Source organism: Ambystoma mexicanum, chromosome 3q (assembly GCF_040938575.1).
Source record: "Ambystoma mexicanum isolate Mex_15411 chromosome 3q, UKY_AmexF1_1, whole genome shotgun sequence".
NCBI classification, from domain to species: Eukaryota; Metazoa; Chordata; class Amphibia; order Caudata; family Ambystomatidae; genus Ambystoma; species Ambystoma mexicanum.
In genome coordinates, this window is record NC_090926.1 from 70,690,513 (window position 1) to 70,716,151 (window position 25,639).

The 25,639-nt window shown below is 43.8% G+C and overlaps 1 protein-coding gene across 3 annotated transcripts in view; it reads left to right on the forward strand.

Annotated features, from left to right (window-relative positions):
* Positions 1-25,639, forward strand: part of LOC138582145 (alpha-tectorin-like) — a 402,447-nt gene that overhangs the window by 343,539 nt on the left and 33,269 nt on the right. For all 3 annotated transcript variants that reach the window (XM_069653169.1, XM_069653171.1, XM_069653170.1), the window contains exons 10-11: positions 4,956-5,152; positions 21,408-21,794. In XM_069653169.1, the coding sequence (XP_069509270.1) occupies positions 4,956-5,152; positions 21,408-21,794 (584 nt within the window). The remainder of the gene's footprint in view (positions 1-4,955; positions 5,153-21,407; positions 21,795-25,639) is intronic.

Sequence of the window (25,639 nt, forward strand, 5' to 3'; positions counted from 1 at the left end):
AATTTAAGGTGTTCTCAAGCATTCATTCAGTCAACTAGAAAAGTGATGCTGTAGTCTAGGAAATGCAATTTTTATAAAGGTAACAAGTGTGCAGTAGAGTTTAACGGCCCTTTACAGGAGCCATATTTTAACTCCTTTTTGTTGACATGCTAAACCAGAGCTTTTGAAAAGAGAATCCCCTTGCAGTGCCTGCCTAGCATTCTTGCTAGGTCTGTTGTCAAGCCGAAAATCAAGTCGAGGCTATGATGCCAAGACACCACATTTTCACTTCCACAGAATATGGTGCTTTTATGGAAAATGTTCATCCTTCATGAAAGAACACTGATGGTGATGATATGATATGGCATTTATAACACGCCTGTACACAAGTGTTTCTAGGTGTGGACTAGGTGATGATAGGTTAAGGGCGGAACAGGAACTGGGGATAAAAACAGACAGGGCACCTGGGAGGAGTATCTATAGGGAGATGTCAGCACATCTACAGAGAATGTGGGGCCCTCCTACTATGGAAGTCTCAACAGGAAGCTGTAACTCTAGTGTTAGATTGCCTAATGCATAGCTACATAAACCAGACCAAAGCTCGTTTGCATTGTTGTTGAATGATGGATCACACGATTTTCTGATCAAATCAGCATCAGAATTGTCAACACGCAGGGGACAATTACCAGTTTGGCAGTATTACCTCCAGTAATGCCGCCAAATGGAATATCCGTTGGTGCACGAGGTAACTTGAAGAGTCCACATGATTCTGAGCCATGTACACCCTTCAGTTACTGGCCATTTCAGAATCCCATAGGGCTTCACTGGGGAATCCCTGGCTTACTACATGTGGTTGCATCGCATGTGGGCAGACATATGTTTGGAGGCAGTTACCACCCGACAAAAGTAGGCATACACAAAAAATTCTGGTAATGCAAACGCGTAGTTTGGTAGAGTTGTAATACATGAAGGTATACTGGAATGCTGCACGTTTTACCCACATTAGTACCCGGCGAGGGTCAACCAGAATGCAACAAGCATTCTGATTGGCCCTCGCCAGGAATTACCAGGCCTGGAATCCCTTGCACGCAAGTATGTGCCTTTTGTTCCTGGCAGGGGGCGTGGCGGGCCCTTAGCCAATGAGGAGGCTGGAAACGAGGCAATCCCCGCTCCGAGCCTCCCCATGGCTGGAGGTTGCCTTCGTCCCCTGGCGGGGACTCAGGTACGTTTTTTTTCTCAACACTCCCCTCCCCTGCCAATTATCCCTCCCCGCCCTCCGAACCCTACTTACCTTCTTTTTTCTTCTTTTCACAGTAGCGAACGTGCTGGGAACACTTCTGTTCCCAGCGCGTCCGCTCACGATGCAGGCTATGGACAGGGAAAACAGACTACGTTTTCCCTTTCCCGCCAGCCATTTTATTTGACTTTTTTTTTTCTGTTCCGAAATCCTATAAGTACCCCGGTCTAACGGGCCGGGGTACTAATGGATATAAGCCCCTCGACAGCGGGCCTATACCGCCCACGGTAATGCCCCCGGGGCCTTGCTACGCTGGGGCCTGTAACTAGGGGCCCCAGGGGCATTACTTGGGGCGGTATTGGCCCGCTGTCGAGGGGCATATAGCCATTAGTACCCCAGCCCGTTTGAAAAAGAAAAGATGTAATTCACATAGTGCTTTCAAAAGAGAAAGATAATCGAAATAAACCAAAATTTAGGACTACAAACTTGCACAAGAGTGTTGAAAGAGTGTTGCAACGAAATTCGACCCTAGAATTGAGGCTGGAATGCCAGTGGTTATGACTTAGACAAGCTCCGAGATGAAGCTTGCCCAGGACTAGAAGGGCAAAGAGGGCATATGGCAGCGTATTCACTTGTATCACCACCACAGCCCATATGACACTAGTATGTCCATCTTTCATGCAGGACACACGGAAAATATCTGTCGGGTCTGGCACATCAGTGTTGTTTTACAATAGAAACAATTTAAAAAACCAAAATTCGGTAGCCAGAAAGGTATTTTTGTATGTGATAAGAAAACAGAATAGAAATGTACTTCAGAAGGATTCCAACAGTGCTCTGAGAGGATATATTGCTAAACGTGCAGCTGTGGATTGTTGCGCAAGAGTGGCGTAGTGATGCGTATTATCCCCATAGAACTTTGATGCGTGACTTGTGCACCTTTATGCACTGTTAATTATTTAAAAGCGTACTACACAATTGACAGCAAATAGGAACAATGGGCTGCCAGCCAAAAAGGAAAACGTATTATAGACGGCAAGGAATATGAGGGGCAAGATTGTAGCGCTGAATGATAGATGGGACTTATGGCCTAGTATATTCAGAGGTGGGGTAAAAAAGAAAAGTGCCAGTCATTCTGTTACCACCACTTTTTTGACAGTAACATAATTGTCACCACAATTACTGCACTGATGAATAATGGGTGGATGCTGGGGATAAATCTTCCCCTTCAAAGCCAAAAATCTGGTATTTACCGTTGGTGGAATTAACGCTCATAGTAAATCTGAAAAAACCCTGCAAACAGCCCTAAGGACGCCAAAAATGAGAAATGACACTGCAGCTACTCCACTAGTCTGGAAGTAAATATGCAGGACCGCATGGCAGTATTTGCGTTTGTTGGTAATTGCACAGAAATACTGCAACATTGCCGCCAAACTCATAAGGCAGGACATAGTGTTTTTAATCTATACATTGTTGTGGTCCTTCGATTCAAAAACACAAAAATATGATTTCAACTAAGAACCCCTGCTTTCTGCTACTGATGGCCAAGATCAATTTAATTAGTTTATTTCTGCTCCTTCAGTATAACTGTAACCAAGATTGGCTGCAAGTTCTGCCTCTGTTTTATTACTAAAAAAAGTTGACAGTGAGCTGCAGAATGGACTGATAATGAGTCCTGCCTCTGTAGTATTGCCTGGAAGCATTGCCAGTGAAGTCCTTCTCTGTCTTAGTGGCAGAAAGGATTGCCTTGTTGGGAGAAAAGTGTTTTGCCTGTATGCTACTGGCAGAAAAGAGTCCTAATGAGAGCTGTCTTGGTGTTGTTAGTAAGAAAGGTTGCCAGGGAGGCGGACCAGGGCGCTGATGTCCAGCTATTACTCTTTGCCAGATGTAAGTGCAGTTGACTGTTAGGTCTAATACAGCACAGATATTTAGTTATGCCTCTTTGCTAGAGGTTGTTAGGGTTGGCAATTTAGCCGGTTAAAGGATTGAGAGTTAATTATTTGTCCTTGTCAGAGGTAGACGGGCTGACAGTGAGGTCTACCGCAGAACGGAGATTGAGGTATGCCTCTTTGTTAGAAGTAGATGGAGTTGCCAGCAGATCGATGGAGTTGACAGTGAGGTCTACTACAGCACTGAGATTGAGTTATACATTTCTGCTAGAGGTAGGTGGGGTTAATCGTGAGGTCTAATACAGCACAGATATTTAGTTATGCCTCTTTGCTAGAGGTTGTTAGGGTTGGCAATTTAGCCGGTTAAAGGATTGAGAGTTAATTATTTGTCCTTGTCAGAGGTAGACGGGCTGACAGTGAGGTCTACCGCAGAACGGAGATTGAGGTATGCCTCTTTGTTAGAAGTAGATGGAGTTGCCAGCAGATCGATGGAGTTGACAGTGAGGTCTACTACAGCACTGAGATTGAGTTATACATTTCTGCTAGAGGTAGGTGGGGTTAATCGTGAGGTCTAATACAGCACAGATATTTAGTTATGCCTCTTTGCTAGAGGTTGTTAGGGTTGGCAATTTAGCCGGTTAAAGGATTGAGAGTTAATTATTTGTCCTTGTCAGAGGTAGACGGGCTGACAGTGAGGTCTACCGCAGAACGGAGATTGAGGTATGCCTCTTTGTTAGAAGTAGATGGAGTTGCCAGCAGATCGATGGAGTTGACAGTGAGGTCTACTACAGCACTGAGTTTGAGTTATGCCTCTTTGTTAGAGGTAGATGGAGTTGCCAGCAGATGGATGGAGTTGACAGTGAGGTGTACTACAGTACTGAGATTGAGTTATACATTTCTGCTAGAGGTAGGTGGGGTTAATCGTGAGGTCTAATACAGCACAGATATTTAGTTAGGGTTTACTTAAGGGAGTTAGGGTTGGCTGTAAAATCCGCTGCAGATGTAGACAGACTTTGGTGTTGTCTAACACAGCACAGACCGTACGTTATGCCTCTGAGTTAGTGGTAGATGGAGTTGAGAGTCAGATCTACCACAGAACAGAGATTGAGTTATGCCTCTTTGTCAGCGGTATGTTGTGTACTCTCCTTCTTTCCTCAGAGAAACAAAACACAGCCCCCCAAGTTAACTGCGGGATACTTTATTCAGGTTTACAGACATGAACGCCACATGAGCTGCTCTGCCACCTCCGGCAACCCCCAAGCCTGCAGCCTCTCTCCTGGACTCTCTAGCCCATGAGTATTCCAAAGTGACCTCACAGGCACATGGATTGCCTAGAATAGCTCATTGCTGCTGAAGATTGGGTATCAAGTAAAGTCTGCCATAGACTTGAGAGTGAGTTGTGTGCCTTTGTTGAAGGTAGACAGGCTGACAGTGAGGTGCACTACAGGACTAAGCATGAGTTATGCCTCTGTGTGAGATGTAGGTAGGGTTGACAGTGAGATTTGCATTTGCCTTAAAGGTCGAGAGGATTAATGGTAATGGTAGAGAGTAATGACTGCCAATCATTTTTCTGATAATACAATTGACAGCCAGGGAGATGCGAGGGCGATTAGGGTTTCTGGTACCCACGATAATATCGATTATCAATCTCACCTCCGGCTGTTTCTGATGACCGCAGGGGACCATGAGTTCCATTCTCTCTGTGTTGCTGGTGACCGTTGGTGCCTCACTGACTTTATGCACTTTAAGGAGAGATACATCTGGTGTTAATGTGCTCCTAATGTTGATCAATGTGTTGCGTCACTCCTGCTTCCATGTGTCTAACTCTTGCTCCCTGTCTGATCTTTTAGACATCAACTGCCCTGAAAATAGTCACTATGAGCTCTGCGGTGGGAGCTGCCAGGACTCCTGCAGTGCTTCGCTGCAACTTCCATGTGGTGGTTCTTGTTTTGAAGGATGCTTCTGCGATGGGGGGTTCCTCAGAAGTGGGGACGAGTGCGTCGCTGCTGGGCAGTGTGGGTGTGCACACAATGGCATGTACTACAAGGTGAGTTGCTTGGGGGAGCTGCACTACATTTTGTGATTGATAACGTAAGCATCACTTGCTACAAAACAAAAAATATTACTAGTAAAATATCCAACAGCAGGTGCGAAATAAGATTGCTGTATAAATTGAATGCCGGTGTTATTTTACTGTGGACTTTCCCTGACTACACATTTAAAAAACTAAAATGAAAAAAACCCTAATGACAGCTGGAATGTGTCGCAGGGAGTAATTTACCAAAACTGTGTGCAATAGTACCCCATGCACATTAGCACCTCAGGCGCAAAATAGCACGAGAGTGCAATTTAATAGAATAATCCTAATTTGCTCTACTATACAGAGCAGTTTTTGACACCTTACACTTTCTACCACTATAGCTATGCTTCCCACTCATAATACACATATACATATCCTCCTTGGCTGGCCATGGGTTTCCACTTTATTTCCTGAACTAGTTTATTTATTTATTTATTTGTGTATTTATTTATTTATGACATTTATGTAACGGACAAATCCTGGGGTACCCCAGCATTTGTTACACATAGCAAATATATTAGTTTGCGCAAAACGAGTTAGGTTACTTTAGACATCATTCATACTTGTTGAATAGCCATGTTTTGACAGGTTTTCTTTTAATACATTGTAAGATTGCTAATTTCTGGTAGCCATTGTTAAGGTGTTCCAGAGTGTAGGGGCTGTGACTGCAAAGCTACTGCCTCCAGCCTTTTTGCTCCTGAAGCGATGGGTGACCAAGGTAATGCTGGCATTTGATCTTAGGCCTCTACCTAGGGGTGTCTGGGAGAGTGTGTCATTGAGGTAAGTGGGTGCGACTTTGTAGATGCATTTGTGCACCAAGTGCAGAGTTTTGAACTCTATGCCTGCTTTCACTGGCAGCCAATGTACCTCTCGTCTGATGGCTGAGGTATGATCGGAGCGCTTTAGCCCTAGTGCCGCTTGCAGTGCTTTGTTCTGCAATTGCTGTAGTTTGGCTAGGTTGGTGGCAGAGGACCCCGCGAGCAGCACATTGCAGTAATCCAGTTTCTATAGGATGAGAGCCGGTGCGAGTGTGAGACAGTTGGTGGGAGTCAGAAATGGTCTGCTAAGTGAGATGAGCCGCGAGGTGCAGGCCATGGCTGAAGAGTGTTGGTTGATGTGTTTTGTCATGGATAGTTCAGCTTCAAGGTGTACGCCCAGGGTTTTTACCTGTTTAAGGACAGGGATGGTGGCACTATCAATGCAGATGGTGGAGAAGGACGGGTCTAGGTTTTCAAGGCGGTAGGGAGAACCGATGATGAGGAGCTTAGTTTTCTCATCGTTCAAGCAGAGGTTGTGTGTGGCCATCCAGTTTTGTATAGTACTGTAGACTGAGTTGACAGTGATGGTGTCCTGGGAGAGGTTACCTGTGATGGGGATGAGTATTTGGGTGTCCTCTGCAAAATTGGTGTACATGACACCCAAGGAGTCCAGGGGGTCAAAGAGGGGTTTGGTGTATGTATTGTAGAGTGCTAGTGAAAGGCAGGATCCCTGTGGTACCCCTAGGGGTGCCGGGTTAGGGTCAGCAGCATCTTCCCCAATCAATAGTCTGGTGGTTCAGTCACTGAGAAAAGAGTGTATCCAAGCAGTGGCATACAGAGAGAAGTGGACATGCTGGCTAAGATGCTGACAGAGTGTGCCATGGTCGACTAGGCCAAAGGCAGCGCATACATCTAATAGTAGGTGCATGCCTACCTGTCCTGAGTCCTTGATGAGATCCATTTGGTTTTTCAGATTCAGTAGAGCTGGTTCCGTGCTGTGTCTTGGACGGAAGCCTAATTGCCTCCTGCCGAGCAGGTGGTTAAGCTCTAGGAAATGCTGTACTTGGATGTAGGCCATGTGGTCCAGTATCTTGAGGAGGAAGGGGACTGTGGTGATTGGCCAGTAGTTAGTAGTTTGTTGCTAGTGTAGTTGTTGTTTATATTTTGTGTATCCATTCCCAACCCTTGCACCACCTGCCCTCCCAAGAGCGCCCTATTTTGTTGAATTATTCTAAGATACAGTTTCAGTTGTATGACAGAAAGCAGAACAAGGTTCATTCTAATATGTACTGCCTAAAACGGGGAACATTTACTTTTAATACAGACTGAAGTCAGCGTTTGTGAAGATTTATGATGGATAGACCAAAGCCCTCCTACTCTTAGCCACATGACGTGGATGTAAGCTGCAATGAGCACATATCTCTCGTATTCTACCTCCAGAATGTTGTGGATGCTGGTCACCTGATTTACAGAGGACCGGTTGGATAGGCCACCCCAGTGCTTCTCTAAGTGCCACACACATGCCGGACACCAATTATGACATCGGCATCCAGAATCCACAGGAAACAATAGCCTTTAATAGTTGCAAGCCATAAAGGGCCTTGACACTTTCAAAAGAGCATTTTACCTTTCCTCACTTTTTCAGGGATGCAAATGTAAACAAATAATGGAAACGCTCATGCTTTTCCTGCCTACGCATATCCACTTTGATTAGTGCAATGCCGACAGGTGTCTAGAATCTGCTCTGGAAGTACCCCTTTGTGCACTACAAGTTCCCCTGCACAACCTCTGCGACTGGGCAGACATAGGGGAAAGAGTTTCAGAGTGCGCGATTTCCGGAGTGCATCTCTTTCTGAAATGTGAAGAGGAAAAATAACACAAATAATAAGAGAGTGACGTTAGAATGCCCCGTCGCCAATTGTAGATCGACAGGACTGTCAAAAAGGTGAAATCGAGACATTTTAGGGACAATTAAGAAAAGAAATAGAGAACTGGAAAATATGCTATTGCAGTACAATGTGTGAGTGTCTTTGCACTATAAGTCTGCCCACCGCAGGAAGGGGCACGTCATGCCACACAGATCTGGAGGATATAAAAGCACGAGCCAGCATCAGTGCAAGAGGAGGCATTAAAAGGTAAACTTGTCGCTGGTGGCAGTAACTCCCAAAGGGAATCCTCCACATTTAATAGTCTGTTTACTGATGAGGGTGATTTATGCGGAATATCTGTTGATAATCTGCAGCAAGTGGATCTAGGTCACGTGATCTAAACGCCACCCACTTGTCAATCAATGCTATTCTTATGATGCCTTCTTGTTTTTATACCTTTTCTTCTACCCTATTTAAGCATCCTTACGGCCTCTCCTCTTTTGCATTTGGTGAGCCGGTGCAAATGGATTTAGGTATGATATGATATGGCATTTGTAACGCGCCTATACACAAGTGTTTCAAGACGCGACGAGGTAGTGGGGGGAACATGGGGAGATAGACAACGATCCTATTAGGCCAGGTGTCATTCAGATCGCGCAAGTGCAAGGGTAGAGGGGAAGGGAAAGTGCAGGGGGGAAGGGAGAGGGGAAAGTGCATTACAGGGTTAATAGCATACAGGATAAATAACAAGGGCCAGCTAGTGGCAAGTGCGAGGTAAGTGCAGTCAAGTGCTGGGAAGGGGGGCTGTGGGGATACAGACAGAGTCCCACGGTGCAGGGGCTGCCAGGAAGGTGCAGTGCAGGGGAGAGTGGCTGGGCCAAGGACCGAGAATGGTGAGTAGCCCAGTTGCAGATTCAGTGCAGTTTCAGTAACTTTAGCAGGGGAGAGAGGGAGAGAAGGCGGAGGCAAAGAGGAAGGTTTTGAGGTGCTTCCGGAACCGGAGATGGTTCTCCTCAAGTTTCAGGGAGGCAGGAAGGCTGTTCCAGAGGGAGGCCTCTGCAGCGGAGAGAGATCTGCCCCCAACTCGTCGTTTGGAGAAGCGACTGACCCTGAGGGAGTTGGAGGCGGATGAGCGAAGAGCTCGAGAAGGAAGATATTTAGGAAGAGAGAGTTGAAGGTATTTTGGCCCAAGGCCCCAGAAGGCCTTGTGGACAATGCAGAGGGTTTTGAACTTGATCCTCGCAGTCACTGGGAGCCAGTGTAGTGATTTCAGTCCCAGAGAGATACGGTCCCTGGGCTTGAGGCCAAGGACAAGTCTTGCAGTCCTGTTCTGGATGAGTTGCAAAGGGCTGAGAGTAGAGGCAGGCAGATTTAGATAGAGGCTGTTACAGTAGTCCAGCTTTGAGAGAACCAGGGCTCTAGAGTCAATGAGCTTCTAGGGTAAGGAGAGGAAAGGAAGGATACCTCTGAGGAGGTGTAACTGGTAGTGTGACTTCTTAGAGACGTCGGCTATGTGAGGAGAGAAGGAGAGTGTGGAGTTGAAATGACCCCAAGGTTTTTTGCCTTGTAGGTAGGAGCAGGAAGAGGGCCAACTGAGGCCGACTAGAGAGCTGCAGGGAAGGAGGGAGTGGGTGTGCCGATGAGTAGAATCTCAGTCTTACTGGCATTAAGGCAGAGGTCATTTGCGGCACACCAGTCCTGGATAGCAGAAAGACAGTCAGAGATGAGGGAAGGAGAAGAGGTGGCCGAGGATAGCCTAAAAATGAGCTGGGTACCATCTGCATAGCACTGAAAGTTGGGGCAGAGAGCGGCGATGCGGTGGGCGAGAAGTGCCAGATACTGGTTGAAAAGCCAGGGAGAGAGGTTAGATCCATGGTGGACACCAAAGGTAGAGAAAAAGATGTCAGAGAGGAAGGACCCCAGTTGGACCTGGGAGGGTCGATTGGAGAGGAAAGAGGTCAGCCACGCCAGAGCCTGACCAGTGATACCCAGGTTATCACAGAGACGGTTGAGCAGGATGGTATGGTTGACAGTATCAAAGGCAGAAGAGAGATCAAGCAAAATGAGAGCACATGGAGTGTTAGAGTCAAGGTTCGAGAGCAGGTCCTCACGGATGTTCAGGAGAGCAGTTTCCGTGTTTCTGGCAGCTCTGAAGCCAGACTGATGGTCATGAAGGCTACCAACAGATTCAGCATGGAGATTAAGCTGGGAGATGGCCAGTATCTCCAGGAGCTTGCCCAGGAAGGGAGTCATAGAGATTGGGCGATAGTTAGCTGGGCAGGTGGGGTCAGAAGAGGGTTTCTTAAGAAGGGGGTGCACAAGGGAGTGCTTGAGAGGGAATGGGAAGACTCCAGAGGCGAAGGAGTGATTGCAGAAGTCAGCAAGAACAGGCGCCAAGGAGTCGTTGTGGTCCTTGATAGTTTTGGAGGAACAGGGGTGGACCTGTTTTGACGAGACTTTCATAGATCGGACTTGTCTCGAAACCTCGTCAGCAGAAAAAAGGGGAAAGGCAGAGAAGGGGGAGGAGGGGTGCCTGCAGAAGGGCCAGAAGAAGAGCAGGGAATAGAGGGGGGAGGTGATAGGAGGAGAGTGAGGACAGGATGTCCTGAGTTTTAGAAATGAAGTGAGAGGCCAGTGCTGTGCAGAGGGCCTGGGAGGGGACAGGAGAGGTAGAGACTGCAGCAGGGTTGGCCAGCTCCTTGCAGATTTTAAAGAGTTCGGCCGTCACATGACCTAAACCCCAGACCTGTCAATAACTGCTTATCCTTTGGTGCCTTCTTGTTTTGCTGCCCTTTTTTCCTATTTAAGAAGCCTTCCAGCCTCTTTTCAAGTGCAGTTGGTGTGCTGGTACAAGTGGATCTTGGTAACATGACCTAAACCCCACACGATTAGGCCTGCTCCTTCCTTTCTCTTCTTAACTGTTAGCTCACAGGGCCCCTCTCACCCAGGCTTCCAAAGTGGAGGGCAGTCGAAGAAAAGGATAAACACATGTTTGGTCCTGTTAGATTCGGTATGGACTAAGGGCCAGTTACTCTGCTCGTGCTAAACCTGGCAAATATCACCATGTATCTCCACTCACCACAACCCATTCCCATCTTTCCCAGGGATCGCACAGTCAAACGCCCAAAGCAGCCCCGGAGAGCTACCATAGCAAACTTCATCAATATCCCCCTACAACATGTTCCTTCTATACATGGCTGGAGCGGTTATGATGGTTAACGCTCGCTCAGTGGTCGCACACGCGGCCAATGTCGCTGACCTCATAACCAACAAGGATCCTGATGCCTTTTTCATTACTGAAACATGGTTTAGACTCTCCTTTCCTTAGATCCCTAATGTCTTCTTAGCCCATCGCTACAGTATACAACATACTGACCGCACAGGAAAAACTGGAGCTGGGGTGACAGTCATCCATAAAATCGACTGGCCCTGCATGGTAATCACCACATTCACACACAGCTCCTTTGAATCCCTGTCATGCTAGTTCTCCATCTCAAACAACAACTCAGCGACATTCCACCTTATTTACAGGCCACCTCAAGGGAGTGGTAATTTCATGGATGACCTTTCTAACTTTCAGTCAGAGGCATAGACAGGGTAGGGCCTGAGTGGTACAGGCCTACCTAAAATGTGCAAATGCCTTCTCAGCAGCGCTGTGTGGGCAGTAACAGATGTTAATGTCGCTGCGGTGGGCCCAACTACATTAGCTACAGGCCCCACTTGTTAAGACAATCCTGGCTATGCCTCTGCTTTCACTACACTGCAAGTTTCCTACTCTAATTTTGTTCTCTTCAGAGACCCAACAAGTAAAAAAGCTACGTGACTCTCTATTCTCCCAGGTTGACTCCATGGACCTTAAACAGATTGTACTCTTCCCGACGCATGTCAATGCTCACTTGCTCGACCTAGTCTTCACCTCCTGCCTGATCCTCTCATGCTCAAACTCCCTCCCCCTCGACAATGACACAATCCCCTTTCTTATATCACACACAAGGCTGCCCCCAAGATCCGGGCAATTGCCCTGTTATTGAGTGTCAATCCTTTAAAATGTCCCGCTAGACACACTAGAGGCAATGTTCACAACATTCCCCACCACAGGGAATGCCTGAGCCCTTCGGGATACATTTAACCACCTTGCCGAAGAACTGGTGAATGCCCATGCACCTATAAATACTAGTTGCACCAAAGTCAAAGCAGATGCTCCCTGGCACACACCCAAACTCTCCAAAAACAAATGCTCTGTCAGATCCCATAAAAAGCAGTGGCGCAAGGACCGCAGCCTAGGAGATCTCTCATCCCTCAAATCCCTGCATACCCTAAACAGACAGATGGTCTCTGAGGCTAAATCGGCTCACTACAGTTCCAACTTTGAAGCAGCCACTAACAGGAGGAAAACCATATTCAAAGTAGTCAAGCACTGCTCCAAACCCACACCTATTCCTCAGGTACCCGCTTCACAAGAGAAATGCAATGTTCAAAATTGCTCTATAGGGTCAGTCCTTGCAAAGCTGTCACAAATTCTTCTATAGATTGACCCTTCTTTTGTTCTCTAGTCCCACAGTGGTACCTCACCAAGATCTTGTTCTCTTTAACTTTAAAGTGATTATCCAACTTTGGCAGATTTGGCAGACTAATTTCAAAAGTGACTTGGGAACAGGGAAAAGCTTTGTACTTCTCTGCGCTTACTACGAATACTTTTACAAAATCTTTTCAATTATTGTTTTCTAATTATAATACACTTTAAAATATTCTTAGTGCACAGGCGGCATTGGCTTGTTTAGAATGTGACTCCACGCCTACTGTCACATTAAAAAAATGTAGGATTTCTAAAGTCTAAATCTTCCCAATGCACCAGAAACCAACTGTTAGATATTCCTCACACAAAATAACTTTTTTGCAAATGCTTTTATATTCTTTTTCTATTTAACAATTTTACAATTGTTTGCCACTTGCCAACTTTACAAATAATGCCTTTCTTGTAGTTTTACAGTTATTGGGCCTCATTACATGGTAGGTGGTAAGGGTTTACCGGTACCGGTAATGGCACCGGTACCGGTGAACCCTTACTGCCTTACTACGGGTTCCCTTTGCGGGACCCGACCTTAACGGCTGGTTTTACCAGCCGTTAAAGTAGGGTGCCGCAAAGGGACCTCGGTGCTAATTACGGTACCGCAATTTGCGGTACCGTAATTAGCTCCTTTCCCATTCCCATTCCCATTATGCCCTATGGGGGCAAAAATGGGAATGGGGAAGTGCCTTGGTGAATAGGGAATTACCGCCCCTGCTCACCTTGGAGTAGTGCGGTAATTCCGCCATCCACCAAGGCGGATGCGGTAAAATACAGGCGGCAACCATGGCGCTAATAGCGCCATGGTTACCGCCTACCGTGTAATGAGGCCAAATGTCACTTAACAGCTTTACAATTCTTGCCAAAACATGTTTCAACCTTTGACTTTAGGTCTTCTTCAGGGATCTCGTATTACCATCAATCAACATACATTTTAACACATTCATATTATATAGCATGCACCATTAATAATATAATAGTACACACCAACCACCATGTCACCGACGTGTCACAACATGCGGAAAAGAAATATAAAGAACAAAAGCTAATGAAAACCTATACTCATTAATGACAATTGATTTCACTTAGACAATTCATTAAATTCATTTAAAATCTCCTTGACAATTAGTAATATTTCTTTTATCAGTAGTCATCACAAACACCTTGTTTTCAATGCACTGGTGCAATCTTATATCCACCACCAATGCTCCATTAATTATAAGAACCATAATCCATATGTGTACAATTGTAAGCCTCTAAAATGAATTGTTCTCTGTCCCCCTATGTGACTTATATATCTAATTCATACCTTAGTCAAGTCATTGGCAAAAGTGTCACATTCTGAATACCTTTTCAAAATGAAGAATTTACATTTTATTGCCACCAACTCACATTAGAACCACTTGTTAATTCTCGAATACCTATTGTCCATATCTTCTAAGTCTCACTGTACTTACTTAGTTGCTTCGCACCAGACTGCTCTTTTCTCTTAAATGGTAACTGAGGTTCTATTTAAATGGATCAATTCTCAGTAACATAGGTCCTAAAAGTAATAACCCACATAATTTTGTTTCATAAATTGTCCATCATCCATTCTAACAGTCACTCTAACAGCTCCAACAAATCTCTTCAATCCTATTTCTCCATACCTGCTTTAAGTCTGTCAAGCTTAAGTAAGCTTCTGGGCCATTTCCTGGCAACAGAATGTGGAATTCCGAATGAAGCAAGTGCGCTATCTTATATTGTTTCCGTTTATGTAATAACCATGATGTCAGATGTCTAACGTCCCACGTCAGACGTGGTTTGTGTAACTGTTTACAATGGGTAACCCCGCTGTAATTCGCGTAGGTCCATAGTCTGGAACAGGATGCATCCATGAATGACGTAAAACAAGGTATGTCTTACACTTTACGTCTATTGTGTCAATTGTAAACACTAAATACTCTGCTCGCTTCACGATGCAATAAGTACAATGACTTCTCCAATCTGGTAAAGCACACATTGGGCATCATTACAACCCAGGCGTTAAGGGTTTAACGGCGCCGTCGGCGCCGTTAACCCTTAACGCCTGATTACCATTTTAACGCCTGCTTTTATCAGGCATTAAAATGCAAGGCGCTAACCCGCCTTGGTGCTAATTACGGCACCGTAATTTACGGTGCCGTAATTAGCGCCTTCCCCACTCCCATTATGACCTATGGGGCAAACATGGGAATGGGGAAGGGTAAATGGGGAATGGGGATTTACCGCCCCACTCACCTTGGAATGGGGCGGTAAATCCGCCATCCATCATGGTGTAAACAGAGTTTACACCATGATGGTAAAGTAGGGAACTTACCGCCTGGGTTGTAATGAGGCCCATTATTTGCAATTCTGCATGCTCAATCATAGCCACTCTGAATAATACAGGCCATTCCCGAATTCTAGCATTAATCACCAAACAAACTCATATCTTGGTGCTGGGGAGCAATCTACATCAGTGAAATCTTACAAATACAATTAGTACTTCAATGCATAATCTAAGCTTGAAATGATTACATATTTCTATTTATTCCTATACTTACAATGTCAATTCCTTTTACTTGAGCAGTTCAATTAGTAACTTTTATTTTGTCACTACGGGTCATTGTCTGCAATAAGTATCACAATAAACGATTACGTCTTACGCTTAACGTTTCTCCCATCAGTTCTAAACACTTAATACAACACCCGCTGTACGATTCAAAGAATACATCAACTTCTCTAGTCTTATCAAACACACATCTTGTGAAATACAAATTGCTAAATCATAGCCAATATAACTGATCAAACATTTATGGGCAATTCCTAAACTCAAGCATTGTTCACCTCACAAATTTAGATCTTGGTTATGGAGAAAGATCTACATCATTGCATTGTTACAAACATTTTTTACATAATTATATTGCTTTGCACAATCACATACTTCCTACTTTAATCACATCTAATTGGTGATGATGCATTCCATTACTTGCATCTATTCAGACACCTTTTTTGTACTTATTCCAAGAAATCATATAATATATTAATCTATAGCCACATTTCATCATAACTCATCAATTTTTTATTCAATTCTTAGGTTTTCATAAAAAGTGATCCATTTCATAGTCTGAATTCAGACCTCTAAGTATATCATTTTTGCTACCAGTCTCTGAAGTGCCTTCTCTCTATTACCACCTCTTGGGTCTTTGTCTTTAGGCCAGTGAATCTAATTCCTGCCTTATCATCCATTTAATAGCATTCCTGCCAATGCACCACTAGTGGTAGTCTCATATCTTCTTTGTGTAATGCATTTAGGTGTTCCCTGATTCTTATACAAAGCTCTCATAGTGTGCTTTCTATCTAGACCAATATACACACACATATAATTCCATAAACTACAACCTTTGTCTTACAATTGATAAATTCTGTTATATTTAGTTCCTTGTCCATATTAATCTTCACTCTGACATTCATTTGTATAGCAACACATGCTACACATGCTACAGTTTCCACATGTGTGGAATCCACTTAGATCTCGATGTAACCATGTTTTGGTAGTCTGTATTGGTTTAGAAAATGATGGGGACTGTACTTTTTTCAGTGTTGATGCTTTTGTGTAGACTATATTAGGGTTGCTATTAATATAGTCCGTACCTGTCTGTATCTAAGCTTAACATTTTCAAGTGTTTACACATTAAACCATATAGTTTTTGACTTTCAGTTGAAAATTGTGTTACCATCCTCACTTTATGATTGTCAGTCTTATCTCTCTCTCTTTAGGTTTCAACAAATGAATTATTTTCATCTTCAAACTTTTCATCCTTGCATTTTTCAAAATTTCATCTGCATAGCCCCTTTGTTTAAATCTGGTATCAAGAATACTACATTCTTTTTCAAACTCGTCCTTCTCTTTGCAATTTCTAGGGGCTCTAATATATTCCTCTGTTGGTATATTTTTTATCACACTTGATTTATGGCAACGTGAGGCTTATAAAACAGATGTTTTCAAAAAGATCTTATTGCCTTTAGTATGAAGTCGTACATTCAAGAAATCAATTTAATTCTGGTGACTATTACACGTAAATTGAATTCCAAAATCATTCACATTAAGGTAATTGACACATTCTATTATGTTGCTTTGATTTCCTTGCTTAATTAGAAACACATAATCAATGAATCTCGTCCACAATTTGATTCTTGAAATAAAAGGATGATCAGTGTACGCATATTTGTTTGAAAAAAATCCCATGAATAAATGTACACGTGAGAGTGTGTAATTAGCTCCTATGGCTACCACTGTTGACCTGTCTATACATGTTTCCATTGAAAAGAAATACATTATTTTTTAGGGTGAATTCCAGCATTTCTTTCACCATCAAAATATGAAGTAGGTATGAGGCCGATCTTTGAGCATACGTAAAATCAATGGTCTTCAGAGCTAATCGATATTTAATTGATGTATACAATGCTTTTACATCTAAAGTTACAAAGCAAAAATCCTCTTCCCACTCAAAGTTGTCCAATAATTGTAGTAAATGCATAGTGTCCCTTAGGTATGCTGGTAATTTAGGAACTTCATTAGCTATGATAGCATAAATGTATTTAATATATCTTTCAGTTAGCCACCCAATCCCGCTCACTATCGGTCTTCCCTCTGGTATTCCTTCAAATGGCTTATGTACTTTATGCAAAAAATAAATTGTAATTTAGGATTTGCTACTGTTAAGTAACATTTGTCATCTTCACTTAATAAACCAGTACCCATCCATCTAGTCACTAATTCATCTGACTCTTTCCTAATTACTTTGATGGAGGTGGTGCCTAATATAGCTTTAAAGACCTGCAGCGAGGGCCATACCAGGCGTTATGGGCTCTGAAGACCGAGGTATGAGGGACCATAACAGCCAGTGCGGCCCAAGCTGCAGGTCTGTAAAGCTATTAGAACACCCTGTTTTTAAATTAAAGTACAATAAATGAGACATTTTTAATTGAAGTAGGAAAAATTGCCAAATGATACATAAATGTTGCAGCTACATTGTCTTGGTTGTGTTTTTTTTATAGGGTTGTGGAAGGTGATTGGGTGAGAGGAGTATGCAATTGTGCGTATGCCTGCCCAGTGTTCTAATTAAACACATTTCAGTTTTTTTTACACTAAAAAAAATCGTAAGCATTCAAGCTTGCAGCTGCACACACATAAATTTAGCATGCACATAATCAACTTTAAAAGTTCTTCTTCTCCATTACTCATTCCCCTACAACGGTGCACTGAGGATGTCAGGGCAAGGTTGCATGTTCCTTTATTGCGGCGAAATATGCTAGAGGGCACATTCCACACTACTAAAACATTCAGCTTCTCTTTCTCGCCAACTTGAAACACTTTCGTTGCTAATGGAAAGCGTTTCTTCCTGCTTCATATGAGTGGTCTCAGCTATGTGGCACAAGTTGGTTCAGAACGTGAAACACGGAACGGTGCGAGTTAACTCTTCAAGTTAACTCTTTCGTTCCAAAATTACATAGACACCAACGCGGGCCACTTCACAGCCTTCAGTGGGCGGCGGCAGCGGCGAGACCACAGGTCAGCACCTGCAATTACAATTGTGGGCTGTAATCAATCAGTGGGCTATACCAGTTTGTATAACCTGCAGATTGACCATTCACGACAGTCAAACACCCTGTAGGGTGTTATAATTTGTCATAACACCCTGGTATAGCCAAATGTGCATTAGCCATTGTTATATAATCTCCCCTGTTCATCACAGCAATATTGCCCCCTTTATCGGCTTGAATAATTACAATTTCTGCGTCTCACTTGTGCATATTAAAGGCTTGTCTTTCAGTTGTCTCTCAGTTCTTGTCAAATTGTCATGCCCCCTTCTTTTTTTATATTGTCTAGTACTTTGTGTATATCACGAGTAACAGCCTTTTGAAATAAGTAAACAACATTATCTGGTCCGAAACATGGAGTATGTTTAGATTTATCTTTCATTTCTATATTTGTCAAATTTTTGTGATTGATCTATCAATCCTTAAGGATATCTGCATTTTCAATAGTTTCATCATCTTTTTCCAAATACATTAGCAATTGTGTAATACAGATATCTGAAACTGTTAGATCACTATCAGGTCCCACTCTAGGTGTCCCTTCTTTTGTCATTATTCTATTATGGAAAAACATTTTTAGTTTCCTTGTGAATTTAACGAGGTCGACCTGTGTCATTTCTGACTGTTGGAGCAAATGACATTCCTTTATTCAAGAGTGATATATCAGTATCACTCAGTTGTTTGTTAGACAAGTTCAGAACTAGATTCACTGTGAACTGTTCTGTTGCTTCTGGGTCCATGATCTAGTTTCCCTTTTTCTGATATCTGGATCCCCTCCCCCTTGTCCATTTCCCACCCATTGTACCCTGCCTATTACTGGGCTTGTTGGTGTATCTAGGACAACTTGATCTTGAAAACGTACTCTTTTGCTCATTGCCTTGAAATCCCCATTCTTGATGCATGTTATCTGATCTAAAAAACATCTTTTACTACCAGAGGGTTCACCTTGTGCACTGGTTTCTGACTCTCTGTCTGGGTCAGAGCTAGCCGGTGATGACTGTGTTCCCCCTGGAATGTCCTATAGCATTATCATCATATTTCATTTGAAACAAATGAGCCCTGTATTCACGATAATCTTTGTCATCACGAAAAGATTTCCGACATTTCCTCAATTTTACTTCCATGGCCGGCACAGCATTCAACCCTTCTATTTCTGTATTCAATTCTTCTATTTGTATAATCAATCTCCTATTCTCCCTACTGGCATGCTCGATTAATAATTCAACCATTATCTTTGATCCCTGGTTGAGATGTTCAACCTATTTTTCGGCCAAATCTGGATCTTCTACATTGTTGAAATATGGGAAAATTAATATTCTTAACCCTCAAGGTATTTTCTCCTGTTCTAAGTACTGCTTCGTTGTTGTCATTTCCCAAAGCATATTTATCTCTCTTCTTGATAACCTCTCCAACCTCACAAACCTTTGTCTTAATGTCTCTATACTTGATTTAGTATTTATAAAAGTGTTTAAGTTGTGCAGAGTTTTCATTCTTCTCTGCACGTACTAGCAATACGTCTACAAAATTGTTTACATTATTGTTTTCTAATTATAATAAACTCTAAAAATTCTTAGTGTACAGGCGGCATGGGCTTGTTTAGAATATGACTACAAGCCTATTGTCACATCAAAATAATATAGGATTTCAAAAGTCTGAAACTTCCCAATGTGCCAGAAAGTAACTCTTAGATATTCCTCACACAAAAGAACTTTTTTTGCAAATGTTTTTATATTCTTTTTCTTTTTAACAATTTTACAATTGTTTGTCACTTGACAACTTTATAAGTATTGCCTTTCTTGTACCGTTATTGTCACTTAACAGCTTTACAATTCTTGCCAACATGTGTTTTGACCTTTGACTTTAGGTTTTCTTCAGGGCTATTGTATCACCATCAATCACATACATTTTGACACATTCATATTGTATAGGATACACCATTAATAACATAAAAGTACACAGTTTTAGAAATCCTATAATTTCAAGTGTTCAACATGTGTTCACCATGGCAATTTTCCTGGCCACTGCTAGATGGCTTTCTGTATGCTAGCGACATTACCTGCAACTCTGAACTGTGCTACACAGCCTGATTCATGTGCTCATTGGAGACCACTGCATTAACGTCTCTGTTGCCTCGAAAACTTTTCTTTGGCTCCTCTGGAGGCTCGTGCCCTCTCTGTGCCGACACTCGACATCCACAATGTGCGTCTGGCTGCGAAATCTGCAGGATTGTGGGGATCATACAATTACTCTGCAGAGTGTTTACTGTGCCAGCCGAAAATTCGACCTCCATCTCTCAGCATATATATGTGGGGCATGGGGTACAGTCATTAATTCATGTTGGGGGGTGTATGGGGCTGCAGGGGATCTCCCCACGCATATATATGCTGTGGAAACGGGGTCGGGAAAAAAGTCTGCATTTTTGGCCGGCGCAGTAAACTGGGCACAGTAATCGCATAGATCCAGGTTTGTGCCCACTCGTTCTTAGCACTCTCTGCTCAATGCCGGCCCAAAATGTATGCAGGGACTGGGTGCAGATGTACAGGTTCCATCTCCAGCTCATTGTCAGTTTGTTGGATACAACGATAATCAACACTCAGTTTGTGTTGTTTTTACTTCTCTTTTATTAGATCGCTACAAATGCAGTTGCAGTCATCTTCCACTGACCCTTCTAACCACCACCCCATCATAACATAACATTCTCCTTCAGCATTCTTTACAAAGTTCTACATCCTTGCAAACTGAAGCAACTATTTACAACCGACAACTATGTATATGTTTCACATTATACAACAATAGGGCTTAACCATCTATTGGAAAGAGACACGAAAATCACAGAAGATTTGGGGTTGTAAAAGGTTAGCTTGTTATCATGTATATGAAGTCTCTCCTTTAGAGTATGTGAATTTATCAAGATTTCCCAGTTGATTGATTGATTGATTGATTGATTGATTTATAGAGCGCTTCACACCAAGGCGCTGGTATTTAATAGAGATGCCACACCGGAATTGTATTTAAATGAAATATGTCCCATTATCAATAGAACACTGTACATAAAATTACCAAATTCGTTGTGCAATTGAAGCATATACTTTGTGCAAGATGGCATGCCATGAGGATGTTTCTTTTTGCAGAATCAAGCTTTTTATTCAAGGTTTGGTGGATTAGATCAAAATTAGTATTTACGTTGACCACGGTCGACAAATGTTTTATCCTGAATATATTGTGAATTTTGCAGTATATATAGAGCTCTTTATTTTAAATATGACTGTCTGTGTGTAGTAGGTACGATTAAGATGTGATGCATATATGTATGATTTTTGATTATTGTATTATGTTTTTATGACATGCTTTTATGGGCTTGATCCCAAAATAAAGTTTCTTTCTTTCTCTATAACTCTTTTCTCTCTCTCGCTCTCTCTCTCCAACAGCTTGGAGACTTGGTCTGGTTGTCTGACTGCTCCCAGAGATGCACATGTCGAGCTCCTGGTAATTTCTTCTGTGTTAATGCCAGCTGTAATGCTCACCAGTACTGTACAGTGAAAGATGGGTACCTAGGGTGCCAGGAAGACAGTGCCACCTGTGTGGTGACTGGTGGCACACACTACTTGACTTTTGACAGAGCACTAGCACATTTTGAGGGCCCATGCAGCTACAGAATTGCCCACTCCTGCAGCTCATCCACTGATCATGCTTTCCGTGTCATGGCAGAAACCCAAGGACATCCCAACTCCCCCGTCATATCCCAAGTCAACATCTCCTTTCAGTTGAGCAGTGCAGAACTTCAGCTGGTGATTGGAAGAGATCTAGTGGTGTGGGTAAGGATCACTTTTCTTTTCTATTCTAGATTTGATGTGATAGTGCTTTGACTGGATTTCTTAATAATACCTTTCAACAAACAATAGATACATATTACTGTCACTTATATCAGCATTAGGCCACATGTTCCCATCACATTGGCCCTATTGCCAAGTCTCCTGGATTACTATGCATGCTATTTTACCTACAAAATAGCAGCCTGCAGTTATCATTTGTGTGTGGGGGTGTGGAAGTGCTCTATATCGGTTGGTCGCTTGGTGTCCCCCAACTGTTTAGACAACGCAGTGATACTTAGAGTCATGTCTCTTTCTGGTAGTTGGTTGGTGGCATGCCCATCTTTTCTACGGGCAGACAGGATCAAATGTCGCGCCTTGAAACACTTGTTTATAGGCGCGTTATAAATGCCATATCATATCATATGATGAATGAGCTGACACATCTGCATGGCTACCTGGTGCCATGCTTCTTCTGATCGGTGCCGTTGTCTCAGCGTTACTGCACCCTGTTAATGCAGGTCTGCCCTGGGCCCTTGCACCTCTACCCTGACGATACCAGACCTGTGCAAGCATCGCCACATCTCATGGTCTTCAGGGCTCCCCAGATGTACCTTTACCTGCGCTTCTGCAGAGGGCCCTGCTAATCCTTTTAGAGGTTAATCCGCTGCACACAGCTCTGCCACTGCCCCTTCACTCGGAGCCCCATCAGGGCTGTGCCAATGAGTGTCCCTGCTGAGGCATAGGTGTGTCAGTGTAGACAGTGTGCATCTACACAGCCGTGCTAATGTTTTAGTGTGCCTGCACCCTTCTCACTACCACAGTCCGGACAGTGTTCCTCCAGCATGACACAGTATTCTGAGGTTCAAATATATCTGCTGTGGTACATCCTTGGGTATGGAAACCCTGTGTTTTAGGTGCCAAATATTCCCGAGGATGTGCACATACATATGTATCCTATTACCTTGTGTCATGTCCTTTATTATTGAGTATTTCCAAATGCGGTATACATCTCCATGCCCTACCCCTGCCCCGCTCTACTTCTGTTGCCCCTCATATGCATACACACTCAAAGGCCCTCATTAGGACCCTGGCGGAGAGGGTTTTACGCCGGCGTAGTGCATGGCGTACCTCTCCGCCAGACTACGAGTTCCCGTAGCGCCATGGATGATTTTTACGCCTGCTTTTTGCAGGCGGAAAAATCCATGGCGCTAAGGGACCTTGATGTTAATTACGCCACCGTAATTTACGGTGGCGTAATTAACGCCTTCCCCACTCCCATTGTACCCTATGGGGCAAGAATGGGAATGGGGAAGGGTAAAATGGGGATTGGGGACTTACCGCCCCGCCAAGGTCGGCATGGGGCGGTAAGTCCGCCAACCACCTTGGCGGAGTTGGCAGCTTAGCGCCATGGACCATGGTGCAAATTGCACCATGGTCCTCCGCCAAGGTCGTAATGAGGCACAAAGTGTTTACAGGTGATAGGATTTATTTATTTTGGGCTTAGGTTTTTGGGCTTACGTTTTTATTTTCATGTAGCAAAATAATGCACTTACAGAAAGGAAGAAGGCATATAAGAATATAATGACCATGTGATATATTAATAAAAGAGACCTGAACACATCCACAAGGGTAGACATCAGTATTTCCATTCCATTAATCCCTGTTCTATATAGATTGTAGATTACTTTTATTTTGGATCTTCCTAGTACTTAAGGAACAATGGGCCTCATTAGGACCCAGGCGTTAAGGGGTTAACGGCGGCGTAAAAGGCTGCAGCGCCGTTAACCCCTTAACGCTTTACTACGAGGTCCCTTTGCGGCTCCCGACCTGAACGGCTGGTCTGGACCAGCTGTTAAAGTAGAGACCCACAAAGGGACGTTGATGGCAATTACGGTACTGCAATTTTGCGGTACCGTAATTGCCGCCTTCCCCATTCCCATTGAGCCCTATTGGGGCAAAAATGGGAATGGGGAAGGGACATGGAGAAAGGGGGAATTACTGCCCCGCCAACCTTGGAATGGGGTGTTAATTCCCCCTTTCTCCATGGCGGACTCCGGCATGGACCATGGTGCTAATAGCACCATGGTTTAGTGCCGGAGTCCTAATGAGGGCCAATGTGTTTGCAATTTGAGGACACTGTGTTGACGGCCACCTTCCCCATCAAATTAGAATGCCCAAAAGTTAAAAGTCTGTCTGTCCTGTCTCAAAAGCCTACTCTGTCCCTAACACTAATAACATAAACCAACTGTGCAAGGATGATCTCTTCCCAAAGTAACATTTTCCCGGTAGTTCCAATGAAGAGAAAGGTTCCCAGCCCCATGGGCAAAAAGGTGATGAAATTAACAATGTTCATAAGTATAGCACTCCAAGGTCAGGGTTGTATTCCTTGCCCCTATATTTCTACTATGTTTAGTCCTTTTGAGCTTATGAGCCCATATCCTTTTAGGTAAATGTCACTGGGTAATCCACAACGACATTCTTCTCAGCTTTACCATTCTTTTAACCCATCAACTTGGCTCCCTTCTCTACCAAGTTTGGGATTATGTCCTTTGCATTTCCAGGGTCTTTGACCCCCTTATTCTCAACTTTTTGTCTGGGTGCGGGTCTCACACTCGCAAAGATATGAACACCTGTGTGTACTCTCCTGCCAAGCATACAACTTTCTCACATTTGCTCTTTCGTCAATTAGGATCTTCCTCTTGGTTTCTCATATGGGTACGGGTCCGAGACTCGCACTTCGCTGTTTGGTTTACTCTCCTGCCAAACATACTACTCATCTCTTTTGACAGTTCTCGGGGTCCCAGAGCCCCTTACTCTTTGACTTTCAAAGAGGTATTCTTTCTCGGTTGCTCTTAGGGTCCTAGACCCTCTTACTCTTTGAGTGCGAGGCAGGGTTTGTAGCGGCTCTATGGATCTCTCACTCTGCGCGGTTGTGCGGCTCTCCTTGCCGATGCTTCGTCGGGGCCTAGGTTGCCTAGAGATTTGTTTTTCTGCACCAGCAGCACGAGTGGCTCTTCCAGCATAGACCTGGTTTGCGTTCTCCTTTCTCTCTCTTCGTGACTTCCCTTTTAGCTCTCGTCCTGTTGCCCAGTGCATGGCTCCCACAGTTTCTCCTTGGAGGATTGTACTCCTCTTACATCCCAGCTGAGCTCTTTTTGAACTTCCAAGCTGGTTGGTTGCTTTCGTTTGGGCCAATGACATTCCATGAAAAACTAGACCGCTCACATTGATCCTCCAAAGTGATCCTCAGACTATCGGTCATCTTCTTCTTCACTTTATTTCTTATAACACCCAATGCAAAGTACTTAGTTGGTATTTCAGTCCGGTCAAGTGTATCAATCTGACTTATTTGGCAATAGAACAAAAATGGTACTACTGGAGAAGGGGTTGGTGATACTGAAGTGGTGGAATACTGCGTCTCCTGGGAATAGTTGTCCCCAATACCATAGGGGGCATCCTTGCCCATGTGATCCTCCCTTGGTGAACCACCCCCAGGGGGATTAGTGCACTGGGGATGCACTGCTCTGGCCCCATGGGGAAGTTCTCCGCCTAGGGGAGGAGGGACGTCTTCCTCAGACTCATCACAGTTGACAAGAGTGTTAGAATCAACAACCATTATTGCGATTATGTAGTACATATTGGCAGAACACTCCAGGCTCAGAAGCTTCAAGTTGTGGAAGGGTTTCCAGATTCCTTACTGCATCCATTGGAGGTGATTTTTGAGAACAGGGAGAAACCTAGTCAGCGTACTGTACTTTCCGCCTAATGTTTGCTGGTGTTAGAGTAATGAGTAGAACAGAAAAAAGTATTGCATAATCTCTCTGCCTTTCACTCACTGGAAGGAGACA